The 22,082-nt window shown below is 37.5% G+C and overlaps 1 protein-coding gene across 2 annotated transcripts; it reads left to right on the top strand.

The window, feature by feature from the left end:
- Positions 1–9,594: 9,594 nt before the first annotated feature.
- KBTBD8 (kelch repeat and BTB domain containing 8) lies at positions 9,595–21,387 on the top strand. Of its 2 annotated transcripts, none has more exons than XM_036074648.2 (4): positions 9,595–9,685; positions 10,272–10,482; positions 14,407–15,521; positions 18,084–21,387. In XM_036074648.2, the coding sequence occupies exons 1-4, from the start codon at positions 9,670–9,672 to the stop codon at positions 18,545–18,547; spliced, it is 1,806 nt and encodes a 601-aa protein (XP_035930541.1). In that variant the 5' UTR covers positions 9,595–9,669; the 3' UTR covers positions 18,548–21,387. The 2 variants fall into 2 exon arrangements, with proteins under 2 accessions (XP_035930541.1, XP_035930542.1); XM_036074649.2 differs by lacking the exon at positions 9,595–9,685 and adding an exon at positions 9,917–10,172.
- Positions 21,388–22,082: the final 695 nt, after the last annotated feature.

Raw genomic sequence — 22,082 nt, 5'->3', positions numbered from 1 at the left:
ATAATCTTAGATGGTCAGTCTGGAATTTCCTGGTTAGCATGAGGGAGGTCATCTTCTGATAGACTCCTTTTGTCCCCCAGAGGAAAAGAAAGGAGACCTTGCCCGAAATAATCTTTTTGTTGTTGTTTATGAGTTCCTTGTCTTTTTTTTTTTTAAGATTTTATTTATTTATTTATTCGACAGAGAGAGAGAGAGCACAAGTGGCAGAGTGGCAGGCAGAGGGAGAGGGAAAAGCAAGCTCTCTGCCGAGCAGGGAGCCTGACGCGGGGCTCGATCCCAGGACCCTGAGGTCATGACCAGATGCTTAACCGACTGAGCCACCCAGGTGCCCCTATGAGTTCCTTGTCTTAAACACTTTCTGCTTTTAAAAACCGTCTCTCTTCTGTAGCTCTTTGGAGCTCCTTTCTTTTTGCTAGATGGGATGCTGATTACATGAATCATTCATTAAAGCCAATTAGATTTAAAATTTACTCAGTTGAATTTTTGTTATTTAACAGGGGTTAGGACTTTAACATATGAATTTTGGAGGGACACAATTTGGTCCACAGCATCATTCAACAAGGAGGTTGATGGGGTACAAACCACTACAATAAATTGTTAGGTCTTGCAAGCACTGAGTGCTAATTAAGCACTTTTTCTCTCAACACAATCTGTGGCTAGTTAGCCAAGCAGCTCAGAGCCCAGTGCTGTGTGAATCGAAGTGAACTCAGACTGAGTCATCCTTAAAAAAAAAGAAGTATACCTTTATTTTTATCCTTCTGAATATGCCTTTTTGTTGGTAAGGAAAGGAACCAGTTGACATTGTGTGGCTAAGTCTGGAATCATCCCCTATCACTGCTGAAAACACACCCTGGGAAGAGAGGCATCATCAGTATCATTTAACAAAGATTTGAATTCTGTGTTCCATCATATCCAAATGCTCTTTTATTTCTACCACATTTTCTCTAAGGAAAAAAAAAACTAAGACAATTTTAATACCGTCTCATTTTAAGATTTCAAGCTTAGATCATAGAACTTCCTTCTTTCTACTACCTCACGAATCTGGGTTGTTTGGTCATTTATTTTTACTTTTTTTATTTGGAAATTTTAAACCTAAAGGATAACATTTTGCCACTTTTGCTATATTCCTGTGTCTGTGTATACTTTTATACTTATTATCTGTGCCAAACTCTGAAAATAAGTTGCAGGAATTATGACCCATCACTCCTAAAGACTTGAGCCTACATTCTCTTTGAACAAAGATAATTACTTAGTAAACAGAACCCAGAGAATAAAAGAAAAAAAAAATCGTTGGTATTCACCAAGGACAGGTGTGAAAGGGGCCATTTTTTTAATGAAGAATTTGCATAGCAATTAAATTTCCCTTGTGACTGCAGGAACCTAGTAAATAAAAGAATTCCAAACTGGGTTTAGGCATGCTCCTCTGACCTGTTGTAGTCTGAGTAATTAAGAAACTGTTTGGATTGTATTTACACTACAAGCTTCAACCCCCTGAGGAGCCAGTGAGCTAACACAGGTGGAAAAATTAGCAATTTATTGATTTGGTACATTCCAAACATAGTTTGGAGACCCCAAACTGGGTACATTCTTGTAAATGATTGTACTGGCTTCCTCTCAGCCATCAGGATTAACATACTGCTGGGCCGGGGTTTGCCTTTTGATTCACAGATTAACAACTCACAAATATCCTTTTGCCAGGCATCACATCATCCTTCTGGAGTCAGTCATTTTGCAAGCCTCCGGCTCAGACCAGGAAACAAAACTTGCTGTCTGGGAACTAACTTTAAACCCAAATTCAAACACAAGTTGAGGTTGGAAGGTCAAAATTCCCTCAGTGTAGTTTACTTACAGCTCTCAATCTTCAAGTATAAAGAATTCATTTCACATGCCTCTCTTGCTTCTGCATTCATTTGTGTCTGTAAAAAGTTGTCTGACAAACTCCTTTAGTATCCCAGAGCTTCAAGACACCCCCTTTCCTTGGTCACTGGTGGTCCATCATTTCCTGACTACTCCTATCATGGTGGACTGTTCTTAGAAAAAGGTGACCCTGTCAAGGTCTTGCCATAGCCCTGATATAAAGCTTATCATCCATGGTCAGCATCTAATTATCTCATGCCACTTTTTTTTTTCCATTGGGACTGAACCTTGCTTCATTAAGTTGGCAGATATATTTATGGTGCTGTTTTGAAAAGCAATGCTTTAAATTTGAATTTCAAAGCCTTTTTGAAAAAAGAATTGAAAATACAGTCAACTCTCTCATGTGGATCTCAAAACAGAGGTACAAGATGGGCACTTCTGAATAAAAGTACCATGCTTGAACATGAAATGTATGATGGTAGAGCACACTTGGGCTTCTGGGCACTGGTGTATATAATCTCAACTACAGACATTTGAAAGGCATGATTTTCATTTCAGTGGATTTAGGAGTGTGTGTGAGAAAGTTTGGAAATTACCGTAACCCAGAGTTTTGCAACATCAGCACTATCGATATTTGGGACCAGATAATTCTTTTTTGGGGCAGTTGTGCTGTGAATTGTAGGATATTTAGCAAACTCCCTGGCTCCCATGCAACACTCCAAAATGTGCCAACCAAAAATATCCTCTGGGGGACAAATTCACCCTGGTGGAGAACCCCTGTGATAGATGGCTTTGGTTCCATGTGATGGGGGAAAGTGATCTTAGCCGCTGCTGGCTTGCTTTAAAGTCCTATGTGTGTACGCTGCAGATTCCCTTCTTAACTGCCAGGTTCCTGAGAGTGGGTACTAGGCGTTATCTATTCTTGTGTCACTAAAAGTGTCTAGCACAGTCCTTGCATGGTATGTTCCTCATTGATGCTGGTTTCTGGCTTTCCTCCTTCTGAGAACGGTAGAATTGGACTTCCTATCCTATTTGTAGGAGCAGTTAAGTATGGCCACATGACTTTTTTGGCAAATGAAATGGGAAGGGAAATGATGCATGTCTTTCCAGATGAAAACTTTAAAACCCAGGGCACAGTTTACCATAGGCTCTTGTTAAAGTGGGAGAATTTCCTCTGCCCTTCAATGTCCTTTCAGCTGGAGTAAGAATCAAATTGATGTGAAATAGATAAACAGGAGAACATCAAATTTAATAGCATAAGTATGGAGAATCCACACAAATATGAAATTCCAAAGACAGTGAGGCAACAGGATACTTATATGAGCTAAGAGAGGGGTAGATGTTTGAGAATACAAAGGAGACAAAGACCATTAGCAGGAAGGTGGGAGGAGATGTTCAGAAAACAAAGTTTTCCCTGTTATGTAGCTAAATTTCTTCGGTAAAGAGGAATCTTTGTTAAAAGTTCTTTGTCAATAGCAGGCAATTGAGTGGGAGGTAAAGAGCTTTTCCTGAATCTGCTGGGTTTTGATTTCTTTTAACTCAAAATAACGTCCATACAAGAGTGGCCCATCTCGGGGCAGCCTGCTCTTGGCACCTTCATTTTCCTTCTGGTGTAGTGACCAAGAACATTTGCATGGTGGCTGCTCCATCAGTCTGGGTCTCTGAGTGAGTGCAGTGAACAGAATCCCTGCTTGCCTATGTTGAGCATTAGCAAGAGTGAAAAATGAAATTTTGGTGATTTAAGCTACTAGAAGTATGGGGTTGTTCGTTATCAATCCCATACTTTAGTCTGTCCTTACATATACATGTGGGTTTTAATGTCACAGACATTTGCATTCACAACACCTATGAGGGTGGTTTGATTCCTCTTCTCTTACTGTTAGCGAGGCTAGAGATCACTGATGATGAGCCTATGCCACAGTATTGAAGTGGGAAAATAGCTGTATCACAGGTTCCTGCTCAGGTTTAACTATGAATAAGCTGCAAATAGGTTAATATGCCATGAAAAATAAAAAAAATTAATTGCAGTTATTATTTGCAATCATTAAATATATATATATATTTAACCATTTTATTTAATGATTTAGTTGTTCTCAACTTGGACAATTTTCCCCATAGGGGATATTTGAGAATCTTTGGGGACATTTTTGGTTGTCACATCTTTGTGGGAGGTGCTACTGGCATCTGGTGGGTAGAGACCAGGGATGCTGCTAAGTACCTAATAATGTACAGGATAGCCACTCCCCCCCTGCCCCCCACCACAAAGAGTAATCTGGCAGCAATTGTCAGTAGTGCTGAGATTCAGAAGCCCCGTGGTAAAACAACCAGAAATAAAAATTAAATACCCTGCAATTATTGTGGTACACCAACAAATTTGCTTTATAAATATTTGATTATTTGGGGGATTAAAGTACAATTAACTCCTTATCCTCTGTGTTTTCTCTGCTGTGTTTAATGCACTCCTTTCCTATTCTGATGCCTATTCCACAAGAATTTCATTTCCTGTGTCTATACGCTAAAGACTGCTGCCCACTGATATTCTTTCCCATTTGGTTTTTTAGTGATTTCATGAGCTTAAAAAAAATTCAGATCATGATTGAGGTTAGAAAGAATCAACAATCATTGTTTAATTCATTTCATTCCATTTGGATTATAAGCTAATCTTCAAACAGGGAAGGGTGTTGATGTCTCCCATTTCACAGTGGCCTTGGCTCTCACAGTGATTGTAAGCTTAAATATTGTCAAATAACTTAAGGGCCCAATAGGGTAATTCCATTCAGTCTCTAGTCTTGTACAATAATTCAGTCTTGCAGTAAAATAGTGAAGCATAGTCAACTTAATAAATATTAATGATTAATCATATATATGCATATTTAAACATTTTATTTAATTATGTAGTGGAAAGATAAAAATACTACATTACTATACCTCCAAATCTATCAGTTTAGTCTGACAAAGTCAAATTACTTTAACAGTGTAACTATTTCCCCTCTGACTTAGATTTTGTTTTCCCATTTCTTGGGGCATAAAAGTATCTCAAACCTATACCAGTAGTACCGTCCATTCATGGTAAATACTAGCAGATACTAATTGACCATAGTTTGATACAGAACTAGATTTGTTTAATGGAGAAAAAAATTCTACAACATCTTATTTTCAATGCTCTGTCTTATACCTAGGGACCTTTATATACTGTAATCAACAGAGAGTTGCCTTTGGAGCCAAAGATCTCTATATGACTGTGGACACGTTATTTAAATTCTTTAGGATTAAGTCTCTTCATTTCTAACACTGTTCTTATAAAATTTAATTAAAACATGATATTAAGTGAAATAATCTAGGTAACACATAGCCATAGCCAAGTGTTACCTTTTCTTTGTTCAAGCCCTGAATTAAGCCCTATCAGTCTTAAAGTATGAACGAATTAATGCTTTATCTTGTAGGTCAAGCCAAGATACAGCAAATGGGTAAGAACATACACTGTTCCTTTTGTGAATATTTCTGTGGTGTATCCTCCATTGATGCCCAGCTGAAATCCCACACCAGCTGGACAAATTCTCGTATCTCTTCTGAAATCCTTAATTTTAATTTTGTGAAATACTTACTTTATTCTAACTACGGGATGCCCTCTGTCCTCACTTTTTAGTTGATTTTTCATGTGAATATTGATTTTCATGTGAAAATGTGAATTTTCATGTTTTATCTCAATGGATAAATCATAAGGTCTTTGAGGTTAGGAATCACACACATATGATTCCTATATACCTTATATCACACACACACCTTAGTCTAGTCAGGCTGCTATATAGAATCCATAGATTAGTTGGTTTATAAGCAATAGAAGTTTCTCACAGTTCTGGAGTCTGGGAAATCTAAGATCAAGGCTCTGGCAGATTTTGTTTCTAGTGAGGTTCCTATCCTGTTTCACAAATGGCTGTCTTCTCTCTGTGTCCTCATATGGTGGAAACTCTCTGGGTGTCTTTTATAAGGGCACTAATCCCATTCATAAAGGCTCCACCCTCATAACCTAATCACCTCCCAAGGGCTCTCCCATCAAATACCATCCCACTGGGGATCAGGTTTCAACATGAATTTTGAAGGAACATAAACATTCAGTCTTTATCTCTCTCTCTCCATATAATTGGTAACTATTGTTTTTGATTTCAGGAACATTAGTTTATACAGTGCCTGCCCAGAATGCAGACTAGGAGGTGGTAATAAATATTTTTGAAGAATTGAATATCCCTGCCACTAGTTTGACAGTCTCTTGTTTTTCATATATATGCTAAATTTCAAACACTTAAGAAGCAAATTAATGTGTTTTAATAACCCTCAGTACGATCAAATTCAGTGACTCACAAAAGGCAGTCTTCTAGTTCCTACCATGTTGAAGCCTCACATCACCTCAAGGGAATTAAAATTAACATACGGGGGCACCTGGCTGTCTCAGGTGGAAGAGCATGTGACTTTTGATCTTTTTGATCTTGGGGTCATAAGTCTGAGCCCCACATTGGGTGTAGAGATTACTTAAAAATAAATTTTCAAAAATTAAAATAAAACAGAGGCCAGTAATGTACAATCAAGAAACCTGATGTTACTATCTATTTAGAGTTTTGTATTTAAAAGAAACAAAATCTTATGAAATATATAAGGTTCTAGACATTACAAAAAACCCACTTTTTCAGTATGTGATATTATATGAAATTTATAATCAAATAATAACTTCTGTTGCTTCATTTAAAGCATTAAGTCAGCCAACATAAAAGTCTTTAGCAAGGAAAAATATCACATTTTGCTGTAGCTATAACCTGAGAAAGATATATATAGAAGGATGTCATTTGTTAAAAGGTAACAGTCACAGGTATTTTCTCTTTACTTTCATTTTATATTGCTCTGGTCAATTTCACAACCTCAGCCGGTACTGAACAGGGAAATTGGAAAACGGCAGAATCGATTTGCAGAGTGATGTCCTCTTTCCTTTATACCTTCTTCATCAGGGTTGCTATCGTTTTTGTGTTGTGTGGTATTAATATCAACAGTAGCCTAGGCATAGCTGATAATTGCTAAAAGTCATTCTCTTAAAGTAGAAGCATAAAAAAACCCCAAAATGAAGCAAGGTGACTATGCGATTTTCTCATTTTCCAAATTTGCTGTTTTCACAATCCTTCATTTCTGCTAGAATTTTAATGTAAAGACTTTTCTACTCTCAACTATGAGTATAACAAACATCTTTCCTTTTAGTTCCTAGGTAATAAATATTAAAATAATAAAGCTCTAAGTACCTAATCTGAACTAAATACAGGTCATTCAAATATCTGGTTTGCTTTTTCAATTTTCATCCTTACTAAATTTTACTTCAAATTGTAAATATATGAGAAATTGCTCCATAGGACAATATAGTACTTAATGCATTAAGAAAACTGGTTTACTTTTGCTGCTGCCTTTCTAGATTGGCAGTAGGTTCTTATAAAATTACAAATTAGAGCTATTTGAAAACAAAGCTGTAGCCTTTGGCTATTTAGTATCAACCCTGAAACAAAATCTCCTTTGTATCTTAAAGATCATTGAGAATGAATAGTGTGGGACTATTGGCTCAATTTTTACATCCTCCTCCTTATTCTTTTTTTTAATGCATTTCTAATGATGATGAAATCTTTACTATGTAATGCCATCTGCCCAGTAGAATGGAGTCTATTTACAGTGTCATATAAATGGCAACCTTGTAATTATGAATGTTCACTTTTCCCCCTATTTATATTTAGATTGGCCTTTGTTCTTTGTATTCTGCCACCCCCAAATTCAGAAATTTTTGTGGGTCAAAGAATCAGAAAACTTCCTTTTAATCAATTAAGCAATATTGTCAAGTCTGTTTGTTCATTAAATGAGAATTAAATGAAAAAGAAAACTGGCCAAATTCTTAAGGCTTAGATACATGATGAGGACAAAAACAAATCGCAAACAAAATCTATATTTTAACAGGTTTGAAAAGGTTGCCAGATAAAATACAGAACACCCAAATAAATTTGAATTTTGGATAACAAATATTTTACTTTAGTTATGACCTAAATATTGCATGTCCTGTATTTTTATTTGCTAAATCTCTAAGGATTGATGCCCTTTTTGTCTTAATATCTTCAACATGGTGAGTGAAGAAACCTCCACCATTTTCATAACTTAGAAAGCAATAGCATTGAGATCATAAAAAATGGAAATTTAAAGTTCTGAGTAACAGAAGTTAAATCAATTTTATCCATGCAGAGCTGTGCAGACAGGGTTTACAGGGTACAGTCTGGGTGTAGACACAGTGTATATCGGTGTTCGTATATCCCAGCCCCAAGGAAACACCAATTCTTGTTAACTTGACTGGAATTACAGTATTCTGAGCGCTAAAGTTTTCAGCGGAGCTAGGAGAGCTGGATTGTTTTTCATCATTCTCTGTCTTTTTCAATCACAACTTAAATTCCAAATCCTTTATCAAGAAGCTCAACTGTTTGATCTTTTCAGTGTTAGAAAAGCTATGCACACAGACTAACTATATCTTTACTAAAAATTCCTTCCAATTCACTGATACTTACATTTCAGTGGTCTACAAACAGCATTTCCAATGTTAGCTCATCTGTGCCTTACATTTATTATAAAATATTAAGTATCTATAATGTGCCAGGCACCCTGTTACATGCTAGAAATACAACACAAGTAAATCAAAACATGCCAACAGTAAAATTTCTGCTTTCTTTCAAAAAGCTTGCAGCCTATGAGGCAGATGGAATAGTAATCATTATTCACATGGTACAGGTGAAGGACCTAAGTGCTCAAGAATTAAAAGGTCTTATCTAAGTTCACATATTTAGTAAGGAAAGAACCAGGGCTTCAGTAAGGATGCCTGGTTCAGGCTCAGGCACCCTCCAATATTTCTTCAAAGGAAATCTCAGACTATTTAGTATCCAGTTCCCAGGAGCAAAAAAGGAAAGCATCTTGAATCCTTCTATACTGTTCACGCGCTCTTAAAAGTGGAACAGGTGTTCTCTGGGTGTTGGAGAAAAGCAAGGCATGAGTGGGAGTTAAAGATCCTGAGCAGCCGTTGTAACCAGACCAAATTAATCTGTAGAAACCAGAGCTCTCGGCCAAGGCGATGCTATTTCAATTGGGTGTCACAGGTGACTCATCAGAGATGGCTTGCTTTTGGGCCTCCTGATATTTTACTTCAGGGTGGAGTGTCAGATTTCCTTCGCATTTTTGGACAACAGCCCTCTTGTCCATTTCCAAATTTTTCTGGTTTCACAGCCCTCACGCAGAGTCCGTTTTCATACCAGAAACTAGTCACTGGCGAGAGGTTTAGGGAATGAAGAACAAGGTAAAAAATAAATAAATAAATAAAGAACCGGGGCCCTGGAGAGAGGCCGAAAATGGGGAAATTTGCACTTCAAGAGCTTTCCCTACCCTAGCCCCTCAGAATGACAGCTCTCCTCAGCCAGAAGACTACCTCTCCCGGCAGGCACTGCGCGCCCCACAGACACAGGCTGGCGAGTTCCCAGCTCTCCACCTCCGCCACAACCAGCCAATAAGAATCACCGGCGTAGGCCTCCGCCCTACTCGGACCACGCGGGAGCGGGGGCAATAAAACTACACTTCCCGAAAGGCCTTGCGCACACCATGGCCAATCGGAACACGGAACTCGGAGGCTAGGGGCGGAGCCGGATGCATAGGCCACCCCATTGGCCAGGTGAAGCTTAGAAGAGCCGGAACCCGGGAGCGAGAGAAGCGAAATGACATTTCCTCTTTAAATAGCTGGAGCCGGGGCCCCGTGGAGAAATGGCCGCGTCGGCAGGTGGGTCTAGTGGTGGCTAGGGAGGTGTGTTGCGGGGGAGGTGGGCCGGGGTCCAGGCTCAGGTTGCGAGCTGAGGAGGTGGCGATGAAGAGCCGGAGAGAAGGATGGGGAGGTGGAGAGGGATGAGGGGAGGGAGGATGGATGGCGTGGAGGGCGGTGGGCGGTCCGGCCGGGCAGCGATGGGGAGGCCGGGTACCCGCCGCCACTTTGACCAGTTCAGCAGGCGGTTGAGGGGGGCACTGGCGGCCGCCATCCATCGAGCTTCCCTCGTGAGGCTTCTGCCCTCCGCTCTTGGCTGGGACGTTCTGGCTCCCGGCGGAGTCGCCGCAGACACCGCGCCTGTTCTGCCTGCACAGTCCCTCCGCGAGCACGGGGCATCGGGCTCGCCGGGCTCCGGAGGAGCAAGCTGGGGTTTGAACTTGCATCGCAGCTCTTTCTCTCTCCCAGATCTCACCCCGCGGCCCCATTTGGTGGTGTATATATACATGTATGTATTTTTGTAGGCGGGGAGTACGGGGGGTGGGGGGGAAGCGTGAACGCCGTAACTGGCTCCGAACTTCTTGTGGTTGTACGATTTTTCTCCTAGATTTAAGTAAGTCTTCCCCAACACCGAATGGGATTCCATCTTCAGACACAGCCAACGATGCCATGGACCCCTTGCATGCGTGCAGTATTCTTAAGCAACTCAAAACAATGTACGATGAAGGACAGTTGACAGACATTGTAGTGGAAGTGGATCACGGGAAAACATTTTCCTGTCATAGAAACGTTCTTGCTGCAATCAGCCCTTACTTCAGGTATGATGATGGTAGAAACTTCTGTTGATATCTTCATCGAGTTCCCTTTCTTTATCCCTCAGGGTTGCCCACTTGATTATAAAACGGAAATGAGACAATTAAATCAAACCAATGAGTTTGTTTCCTGAAAATGAGTAACAGGCCCTATTTATTGAGCCCTGGTTTTTGACTTGACGGGTTCTTATAGAATTCAGGTCGTTGATTTTTAAGTTAGTGAGTATATTTTTGTTTGTTTCAGGTATATAACTACAAAATCTAGACTTGTGCTGCTCAGTCATTGTTTTAAATTAAATAAAATTAAAAATTCAGTTCCTCAGGCAAACTAACGACATTTAAAGTGCCCAGTAGCCACATGTAGGTAGTAGCTGCCAGTTGTACAGCCCAGTTATAGAGCATTTCCATCACTGAAAGTTTTAGTGGACGGTGCTGATACCGAATTTGTTCCAAAAATTCATCCATGAGGCGTAGTTCTCTGGTGACTGTAACTCTTAGAATTTAAAACATAATAGTGCATTCTTCTGAAAACAAATTACCATTCAGTAGATTGTTTTAATGCCATGGGGGTTAAAGCAATGAAATAAAAATGAATGAATGTATCTTGGGCTTCAGATTAATGATTATTTCCATGATTTCCAGAAGTGTTTTTAAGCTTTCATTTTCATTAAATTCTTCTTTGTGTATCAAAACGTTGGAACAGTAAAATTTCAAAACTGGGGTTTAACAAAGAATTTCATACTTTGAGAAGAGATCACTGATAAAGACAATTTCCTGCTTGAATTTAACTTCTTTTGTTTCAAGTGCTCACTTTTTTAAGCCTTTTGGTGTTCAAAAATGGTGCCTGAATGACAGTGAGATCATCTCAACTACACTCTAAAGGTGTTTTTTTGTTTTTGTTTTTTTCTTTTGAAGGTGCTTACCTTTACAGGGCATATAGCAGCATAATGTTCCAGACAGTAGTTTCTGGTTCCTCTTTCTCAGAATACTGGGTTAAATATAGTCACTTCAGTCTGATGCTTATGATGTAACCATTTAGACTTGCCTAGGGATAGGTCATTGGACTGTTAAGTATTAACCATCACAAGGGAGTGAGCTGGAAGGAAAAAAAGAAGAAACTCATATACACAGAAGGTATGAAGTTTGGCCTGGTAATGGAAACTACTGGTGGGATTCGCTTATCCAGACTATTCATTAGATATGGTTAGTTCATCTGTGCATTTAAATATATGTCATAATTACTACTTACCAAGTTCTGGGCTAAGCTTACTTTACATATATTGCTTTATATATCTTTACCATTCTGTCTCTGCACAGTTATTCCCATTTTACATGTGAAAAACTGAGGTTTGGGGAAGTTAAATGACCTACCTAAATCATCTAACTACTAAGTGGCAGAGGCTAGATTTGATTCCAAGTCAGGCTTCTTAGTCACTGTTAGGACTTTTAATGAACAAGAGTAGGTCCCTTTAAAGTTGCCTTTGAGAAGTTTCTATTGTATATTAGATTTGAATAGTTTAAAAAAAATTGAAACTTGAAAGTAAAAATGCCTGTATTTTACTGAAATTTTATACTCTGGCTTGTAATTAAAATTAGTTTGAAGACTTAGACAAATCACTTTAAAAGAAGTATGCTACAGATTTTCTTAATTACAAGAAATTAAGGAAATGGTTAGAAAACTTCCTAAGCATAAGATACATGAATTCAGATGAAGGTATTTGGCTAAAAAACTCAAGGATTAGGTTCTTATCTCTTGCTAGAGGTTTTTGTACAGAAGTTTCTTGGCACTGATGCTGCTCCTTATGTGAGATCTAGGAAGACGTACTTAATAGTTTCTAAGTCTTGCATCACTGGTGGAAAAAAATAAAAATAGCTTGAAATCTGGCATGGCTGTTTCATGATCCCAGTGACTTGTCAGAATTAAAATTTGCATGATTATTGGAAACTTTCTGCTGCTCAGGATTTTGTGTGAGGAAATGATCCATCTTTATGTGGCATTTACAGAAGGATCCTGTTAGAACAGAGGAGAGCTCATAAAGTGTCACACTGCTCCTGTGTGTGAGGCCAGCCTATTCAAGTCAGTAGAGTTCCCATGATAAAGGGGTATGTGGTAATGTTCTCCTTTGGGAGTTAATCTTTGCCTAATGAAGGGCTTTATTTTTCTTTTTAATTGGTAGATGTATGTATAGCTGTGTTTTTCAGCACCTGAAATGGAAAACCAGCTCATACATTGGGAGATCTAGTTTTCAATCATGAAAAAAAGCCTGTGTGATATTAAGCTTAAAATTTATGTTGTAAAAGTCAGAGTAGGACTCAGAGATGGTTCATCCAGGTAGCAAGCTGGATCCTTGTACCCATGTGTATCCCCATGTTTCTCATTGTATTTTAAAATTAACTGTTTAAGGATATATTTATTTTATAACCTAGCACTTCAAAATGAGAGGGGTCTGGATCTGTATAAAGAACTTTATCACCAATGTCAGGTCAGTTTCTTCAACAGACATTTAGTAAGCACCCTAGAGCACGCAACCCTTTTCCCAAAAGGCTTTTTAAAAGAACTTTGATTTGATTTTTATATTTAATTTTAAGAATAGCCTAGAAAGAAACCTTAAAGGGGGGGGAGGCAAATGATATATATAAAGGACTAATACTAAAATACAGAGCCAGGCTTTTGGCTACTTAATGTTTTGCCCAAGAAAGTCCCATAAATGCACAGATATTTTCAATTAGAATTAAGTAAGTATATAAATAAATAAATTTGCTTTCAAAGGCAAAAGCTTGGGATTTTCAAAACCATTATCTCCAAAGCATCAATTAATTCTTAAACTCTCTTTAGAAGTAGGCATTCTATTAACCCTACTATAATCTTTATTTATATTCAGATATACATAGGTAAAATATGGTAGCTTTGAGAAAATTGAGTATATTTCTTTACGTAAAGGTTTTCAAAATGTCCAAGAGAAAGTGAAGTGGCTCTTTTTTTTTTTATTTTTTTAAAGATTTTATTTGAGAGAGAGAGAGAGAGAGTGAGAGAGGGAACACAAGCAGGGGGAGTGGGAGGGAGATGCAGGCTTCCCGCGGAGCAGGGAGCCCTTGACACGGGGCTCGATCTCAGGACCCCAGGATCATGACCCAAGCCGAGGACAGACACTTAACGACTGAGCCACCCAGGCACCCCTGAAGTGATGTTTTTTATATTCCTTATAATGATTAAGGAAGCATTCAAAAGATCATAGTTTTAAAAGGAAGTAGGTAGAGAATATGAACTTCTGAAGAACATCTTGTCTTTCTGAGATCAAATTTTTAAAGATATATTTCAGGGACAAGTTGCCTTGTACATTTCCACTGGGACATGAAGAGTTTAATCAGATGGTCTATATATGCTAATGTGTCACATTGACACCTATAGGTATTAAATTTTCTGATTAGTCTGGTGAGTTAAGATCTCAAGTCCATAAGGCAACTGGACCAGAAGCCTGGATAGGGGCTCCAAGGAAAATAAGGTGTCCTGGAATATTCCATGCCATCTTTCAGTGTGCTTTAATTAGGTATACTCTCTTTTTTTCAGTGTTGGCATAAAGCGGATGTGATATGATGAGCACTGGGTGTTATATGCAACTGATGAATTATTGAACTCCATGTCTGAAACTAATGATACACTATATGTTGGCTAATTGAATTTAAATTTTAAAAAAATGAAAAAGAAAAAAAGCGGACTGGCCCTGAGAATAGAATTTTTGAGATTAGCTAGATTGAATTCTTATGCTAGATGATCAGCTTTTACCCCCATTCAGAATATCAGGAAACACATTAGGAAGTATTTTTCAGTCTCCAAGGTTATCTTTGTGGTAACTGAATACTTTAAAAAACTTGTCACAATAATTTTTATTTGGAGTGCACATATACTATTAACCACTCTTTCCTTCCTAGATCCATGTTCACTAGTGGCCTTACAGAAAGTACTCAAAAAGAAGTTCGAATAGTTGGTGTTGAAGCTGAATCAATGGATTTAGTGTTGAACTACGCCTACACCTCCAGAGTGGTTCTGACAGAGGCCAATGTTCAAGCCTTGTTCACTGCAGCTAGCATCTTCCAGATTCCTTCCATCCAAGACCAATGTGCTAAGTACATGATCAGTCATTTAGACCCACAGAATTCTATTGGGGTCTTCATCTTTGCTGATCATTATGGTCATCAGGAACTCGGAGATCGATCAAAAGAATACATTCGTAAAAAGTTCCTGTGTGTCACCAAAGAACAAGAGTTTCTCCAGTTGACAAAAGATCAACTGATAAGTATCCTAGACAGTGATGATTTAAATGTAGCCCGAGAAGAGCATGTTTATGAAAGCATCGTAAGGTGGTTTGAACATGAACAGAATGAAAGAGAAGCGCATCTTCCAGAAATTTTTGCCAAATGCATACGTTTTCCTCTGATGGAAGATGCCTTTATAGAGAAAATTCCACCTCAGTTTGCACAGGCTATAGCCAAAAGCTATGTAGAAAAGGGCCCATCCAATACCAATGGCTGCACCCAGAGACTTGGAATGACTGCATCTGAAATGATCATATGTTTTGATGCTGCCCACAAACACTCAGGAAAGAAGCAAACAGTGCCTTGTCTAGATATAGTCACAGGAAGAGTGTTTAAGCTATGCAAACCACCAAATGATCTAAGAGAAGTTGGGATTCTTGTATCACCAGATAATGACATTTACATTGCAGGAGGGTACCGGCCCAGCAGCAGCGAGGTCTCCATCGACCATAAGGCAGAAAATGATTTCTGGATGTATGACCATTCCACCAATAGGTGGCTTTCCAAACCCCCCTTGCTGCGAGCCAGAATAGGCTGCAAACTGGTGTATTGCTGTGGTAAGATGTATGCAATTGGAGGTCGTGTTTATGAAGGTGACGGGAGAAACTCACTGAAATCCGTGGAGTGCTATGACAGCAGAGAGAACTGCTGGAGCAGCGTTTGCGCAATGCCTGTTGCGATGGAGTTTCATAACGCTGTGGAGTACCGAGAGAAGATCTATGTTTTACAGGGTAGGTGCAGGTCTAACGTGGTTTCCTTACTTACACTAAAACAGATGTTTGTTCTTAATTGAGACTCCTCTGGCTTTCTTATCATAAACTGTTTGTTGCAACAGTCTGTTCTTTAAAGCATGTATAAAGGCAATAAACTTTTGAATCAAAAAAGGCAGGCATCTTTAAGTTACTAAAATGATCCTGTAAGTTTTTTATGTTCTTACTGTGTTTTGACATCATGGAGGATAAGTATTTTTGAAAACATAATTTAGTGAATCCTAGTTCAGCATTTTGGGAGGACATTCAGAGCCATTTTTAAGACTCTAAGCTTGATACAAGACTGTTTTACTCTTCAGTAATACATAATCAAGAGACGTTGTAGCAGCTACTTTTTATGGAACTTACGGGATTAGTTTAAAAGAGAAAAAAGACAAAGAATTTTGTGATAAGCCTTATGATTGCAAAGGTTATGAAACTTAATTATAAAGAGTTTGAAATTACAGTCTTTAGATTTTAATTTCACTGCAGCATATGATACCTTCCATAATATGTTTTCAAGTTTTTTCACCGAAAAGATGTGAGATGTTACCTTTTTCTTTACATTTGCTATTATAAGAGGGACTATCTAATATACTTAGCTTTAAAAATTTTTTTGTTTAAACTGTTGAAGGCTAGTATTCTGGCAAAGATCATGTAGTAGGAGTAGAAAGAAGGACCAAGTAAGTATAAATAAGATACTTGATCCACGGTTCTAATTAGTGATAACTAATGTTTTCCCTGTGTTTGGTTTCTTAAACATTTTAGTTGCTTGAATGTTGAAAACAGTGATGATAATACCAACATCCTTATTCCTCTTTTGGGTTTCTTAATTGCTTATATATGTTTTCCTCACACTATTACTTTAATAAAACAAGAAAAAAGGGACGATTCCTGTGTAAATACACATGATTTTTTTTAGCTCTTATACCATTTAGAGGAATATGTTCTTTGCTCTCATCTTTTATTTGACCCAAAATGCCTGAACGCATTTGTTTAAACTTCAATATCAAGTTAATTCTCCAAAAGGAGTATCACTAGGTAGTGATACTTTATTTTAGTTAAATAGAAGCACGGGCATGATTAGGTTTGTTGGTCTTGCTGAATAATGGAATATAAGACTGGATGTATAATCTGTCCAGTATGGTTGGATAGGTTATATCATTCAATATGATGACGCTTTGCTACATATATTTTGGTCTTGCTGACTAACCAGTTGATAGAATCAATTAAAAGACTTCCAATTGGAAGGTAAAGGTTATGCATTAATGTAAATAATAAAGCAAAGTAACAACAAATTAATAGAATTTCAGGGCTAGAATGAACATTGCTTAATCCAAGGTTATATTTTATATAAGAGGAATCTGAGGCTCTAAAAGTTTTCTTAATTGCCTGTCTGGTTTAAGTTATTAAGAGGACTTTAGATTTTAAAAATTAACTTTTTTTGTGAGTCATCTTTTTATAAGAAATTTGTAGAGAGGTAGTCCATGTTAGAAACTTTTATTTTCTATTGTCTTTTTAAGAATCCTGTTAAAAGTCAATGAGGGAAGGTAATGTACAACCAAAACCTGGTGGTTTAACAAGCTCTTCTAAGAAAAATTCAAATTATAGTGTCACTATTATTAAGTAGGCAGTTAAATTTGTAGATAAGAGTAAATCTAGTTCAAAACAGTTTTGAAGGGGAAGCTCAATTTAGAAGTAGGTATTTCTAATCTAAACAAAGCCTCTTTATATAAATAAAGTTGACATAAATAGTTAGAGGCTTATGCTGTACTATATGTGGCTATTGGAGTATCATTTAATCTGTTCCTAAAAGATCCAGATTTTTAAATCAAGGATTTCATACAAATGTTATAACTAATGAAATTCTTGTAAATCTTCACTAATTTAATTATTTTGAACATTTTTATATAGGCAGTCTGACTCAGCACGCCCTTTTATCATCAAAATAGAATTGAAAGTGACCCAAAGTCAACTCCATGAACTGTGTTTTCTATCATATTAAAGCCATGCTTTCTCCTCTTAAGTATTTATCTTTGCATTATAGCAGCACTAAAGTAAATGTATTAGTGGCCCATAGACATAAATCTGAACAATTCCATGTGCTATTTTCTAACTTAATAATTAGCACATAAATGTGTAGCGGCCTATTCATGATGAAGCTGTACGCATACTTTGATCCTACCAGCTAACCATTAGTGATAGTGCTTTTTTAGAGCTGGCTTAAAATATATTTTTCTGAAATATACAAGTGTATAGAATAAATGGAGCCAAGCTCTCAACTATTATTCTGCCTTCAAGCCAAAGTAACTCCTTATACCTCCCTATTACAAACCCTCTAATTCAGGTTGACTATTATGTTATGTTCTGCCATGGAATTAAGAAATTTTAGGCTATTTTATACTATATAATGTATCTCTGGAGATTATACAAGAAATAGAAAGTGAAATATTCGGAAAATTACACTTTTCAACATATAACCAAAAAGAAACATGTAAATGTACATTTTCTTGTTTTCCTTTCTTTCTTTTTTTTTTTTTTTAGGAGAATTTTTCCTCTTCTATGAGCCTCAAAAAGACTACTGGGGTTTTTTAACCCCCATGACTGTGCCTAGAATCCAGGGCTTAGCAGCTGTATACAAGGACTCTATCTACTACATAGCTGGAACCTGTGGAAATCATCAACGTATGTTTACTGTAGAAGCCTATGATATTGAGCTAAATAAATGGACTCGGAAGAAGGACTTTCCATGTGATGAGTCCATAAATCCGTACCTTAAACTGGTACTTTTCCAGAATAAACTGCATTTATTTGTTCGAGCTACTCAAGTGACCGTTGAAGAACATGTCTTCAGAACCAGCAGGAAAAATTCCCTTTACCAATATGATGACATCACTGACCAATGGATGAAAGTATACGAGACCCCAGACAGGCTCTGGGACCTTGGCCGGCATTTTGAATGTGCTGTTGCTAAACTCTATCCTCAGTGTCTTCAGAAAGTACTTTAATGAGTAGCAGGCCTTAAGTGAGCTCACTGGCATCTTGTGCTTGGGGAAACTTAAGTCTTTCATGATCCAAGAAGTGCTGGCAGTATTTAAGAAGCTGAGAGAGTTTGTACATGGCAATGGGTGCTCTTAAAGATTACGGTGTAGGGAGTGATTTCTTTTCATCCTTGTGATGTTTTCATTTCATTAAGCAAAAGGTAACAAAGTGCAATTATCAGCCTTTTTTTTTTCTGGTATAAAAGTAATCATTTTCATTCTAGAATTTTGTGATAATTCATCACTGAGATACCAGATGAATCAACAACTATGCACTCTTATAAGAGCAGTTAGGGTATTATGGTTAGAGACATCCAAACTAGTCTGATGTGACTTTTTATTTTAAATACGGGTAAAAATTTGAGGCAATATCACTAGGACTTTAGCTGTGACCTCTCCAACACAGAGAAGCACTAACTTAGATCCTCATTCTATATATATATTTGTGTACTGTTTTCAAGTGTACTGAGATTTAAATGTGTTTTTAGCGTAGGTTGAAGGAAAACAAATATGTCTGAGAAAGAGCTTTTAGTCTGATTGTTTCATATTTCCCATGTAACTTTAAGTTAAGCTAAAGTTTTAGGGTAGCAGTTTTTTTTGTTGTTGTTGATAACTTTTTCAAGTGCTCACACTGTCTCATTATTTACAAATCCCGAAAAGGGCTTACATTCACAGGTGGCTGGTGCTAGTATAAGTGAATTCATGTGTCTTTCTAGATAGGTTTAAATTGTCTGAGCCTGTGCTTACCTTTCAAGTTGGTATGCTGGTTTCGTGGCATAGTACTTTACCTGTTGAACTCCTATGATTTCACAAGATTCTCTGCTTACATGATAGCAAGATCTCTAACTGGACTCAGTTTTAGACTAATGAGAACATGACACTCAGTTTGCACTAACACGGGCCATTTTGTTGCCCTACCTCCTTTCCCATCTTCCCCCCCCATCCCCTCATTATCGGTACAGTGAAAGGTAACTTATTTCTCTTCTGCACAGAGCATAATGTGAAGTTTTATACCTGCTTTTACAATTTTGTTTTCTAAAAACCTAAAACTCCTGCAGTGGTCTAATTTAATGGCTTTTAAGTTACATATGACCATTAAAACCTCACTTTTTTTTTGTTTTCTCGTTTTTGCACTTAATAGTAATGTATATTTTTACATTGAAAACCTTGTTCTAGCTGAAGGTGATTGAGAAGGAAAGGGTGAGTGAGTAGAACCATAGCATTGTAGGTACTAAATCACTTTTCATATTGAGTGGATGAATTTCTAACAATCAATAATAGTAATATAAAGGTAATAGTACTATAAAGGACAAACCAACTCGTTTGTAATAACCTAAGGTGGATATTTGGATCAGTAACTTGTTTTTTACTATGCCTAGAATAATTGATAAAGGATATAGGGATAGCCCAGAGTCTGTCCTCAAGTAGAGCATTTTGATTCTCTTCAAGAAAACAAACTGGCATGGTTTGTATTAAAAACTCTTGCACAAATTGTAATGTGATACTGTGAAACAAATTTAAAACATTGCCTCTTTGCATCACATACCTCGTTTTTCAGAAACTTTCCAAACTGCTTGTCCTTGACCTCTACAAGTAAGGAACGTTTTCTGAAGCAGAATTTAAAGTGGACAGCATTTATAGAATTAACATTTTAAAATCTAGTCTTAGGAAGTTGGATATGTGGTTTCTTATTGGCCTTGATAATATGTCTATAATCTCTTTATAAACTTTGTCAACCACCTGTTTTTTCTCTCTAGTTTTTCTTCTGTTTTTCTTTATCTACATGTTGTTGTGGGGCTTTTGCTGTGAGTGTTTTGAAGCATCTTTCCAGTGTTGCATTGCGGAGGGGAGGAGAAAACAAAACTAACTTTTGCAAGAGATGTTCATGTAATTTATTTTTGAAAGCTTTGTTGAATATCTAAGATTTTCTGCCGCTTTTTGACAATCTTCTGTATTTATTTAGAAAAATGTGTTACTTGAAAACATGACATAGAACAGTGAGTTAACAATTTACATGTGTCGTGTGATCTATAGGAGTATAATATACTGTGGCTAATTCTTCATCTGCACAACAGTTGATCCTTTGCTATAACCATTTATATTGGGAGTGTGATCTAAGTATAGTGTGTCAAAGCCAACGTTTAGAATTTGCTACGAGGGTAGAATATATATTGAATTTTGTACGAAGAACTATTTGTTTAAATTATATAACTGGGATATTTTGCCACTTTTTAAAATGATTTCAGAAGAGATCCTAGAGAGCTAAGATTAGTAATTTGTGTGGGTATATATGTTTAGATATTTAAGGTACATTTGCATAGTATGATGAGAATACAAGTAAAAGGCACAATGGGGACTACAGAATTAAAATATAGGCTAACATATGCCAGTCCCACTTGAACTTTGTTTTTGCATTTGAAGAATGTATTTAGCACTTTCCTATATATTTTTTACACATTGAAAACTGGACTTGGTATAACTATGTTATAGGAAAGTAGAAACTGTATTCTTTATTTTCCACCCTCGTTTTCTGTTATCTTACAAAGTTGATGCTTAGGCATCAGGCTGATTTCACTGGTGCATGAGGAGAAGTGGGTGTGCTGTGCAAGGAATCAGATTCCTTCCCTATGTGAAACAGTTTCAAATGGCATTCAATGTTCAGTGCTCAGGTATGGAGTAAGTACTGTAGTCCTTTGGGGGCAAATGTGTAGATATTTTTAAACATTTTGCCATAATTGCACAATTTTTTGCATTTTTATCTGATGGCATTGTTTCTTATAATAAAATCTTTTCTCACTAAAAACTTCCACTGTTGTAACTTGACCTCTGACTAGTGAGTTCCACAGAATTAAAAGTTGGTGAAAAACATGAAATACCTTCTGTCATAGTAGAATGGAATAAGATGTTAATCTATCAAATATTTGGCCTCTGGTACAAAATGAACTGGTTAATATCACCTAACATAATGCTCTTTAAATTCCAAAGCAAGCTTGCTTATATCAGTAATTCCTTTGTTTGCTTTGCTTTGGCCTAAACTTTTGTTATTCTACTCCTCTCTCATACTTCACATCCAATCCGTCAGAAAATCCTGTCCCTTCTTCAAAATATACCTAGACTCCGACCACATACCACTGTGCACCACTACCACCGGAGTCTAAACTAGCCTATCTTGTCTGCCTTCTTCACTCTTGACTGGTTGTAACCTATTCTGTTCTCCACACAGTAGCCAGAGTGATCCTGTTAAAACACAAGTCAGATGACATCCCTCTTCTGCTCAAACCGGAGCAGAAGGAGATGGCTTCCCATCTCCTGTGGTGTGAGAGCCAGACTCCTTCCTTAAATGATCTACACCTCACAACCCCACCTCTTGGACTTCATCTACCATTCCACCAGCTCACTCTATTCCAGCCTCACGGACTGCTGTTCCTGAAGCACGCCAAGCCCTTCCAACATCACTGCCTTTGTCTTTGCTGTGTCTTTTGCCAAGGAAGCCCTAACAACT

This window comes from Halichoerus grypus, chromosome 1 (assembly GCF_964656455.1).
Source record: "Halichoerus grypus chromosome 1, mHalGry1.hap1.1, whole genome shotgun sequence".
NCBI lineage: Eukaryota > Metazoa > Chordata > Mammalia > Carnivora > Phocidae > Halichoerus > Halichoerus grypus.
The sequence above is the reverse complement of the archived record's forward strand: the minus strand, read 5'-3'. Positions and strand labels throughout refer to the sequence as shown.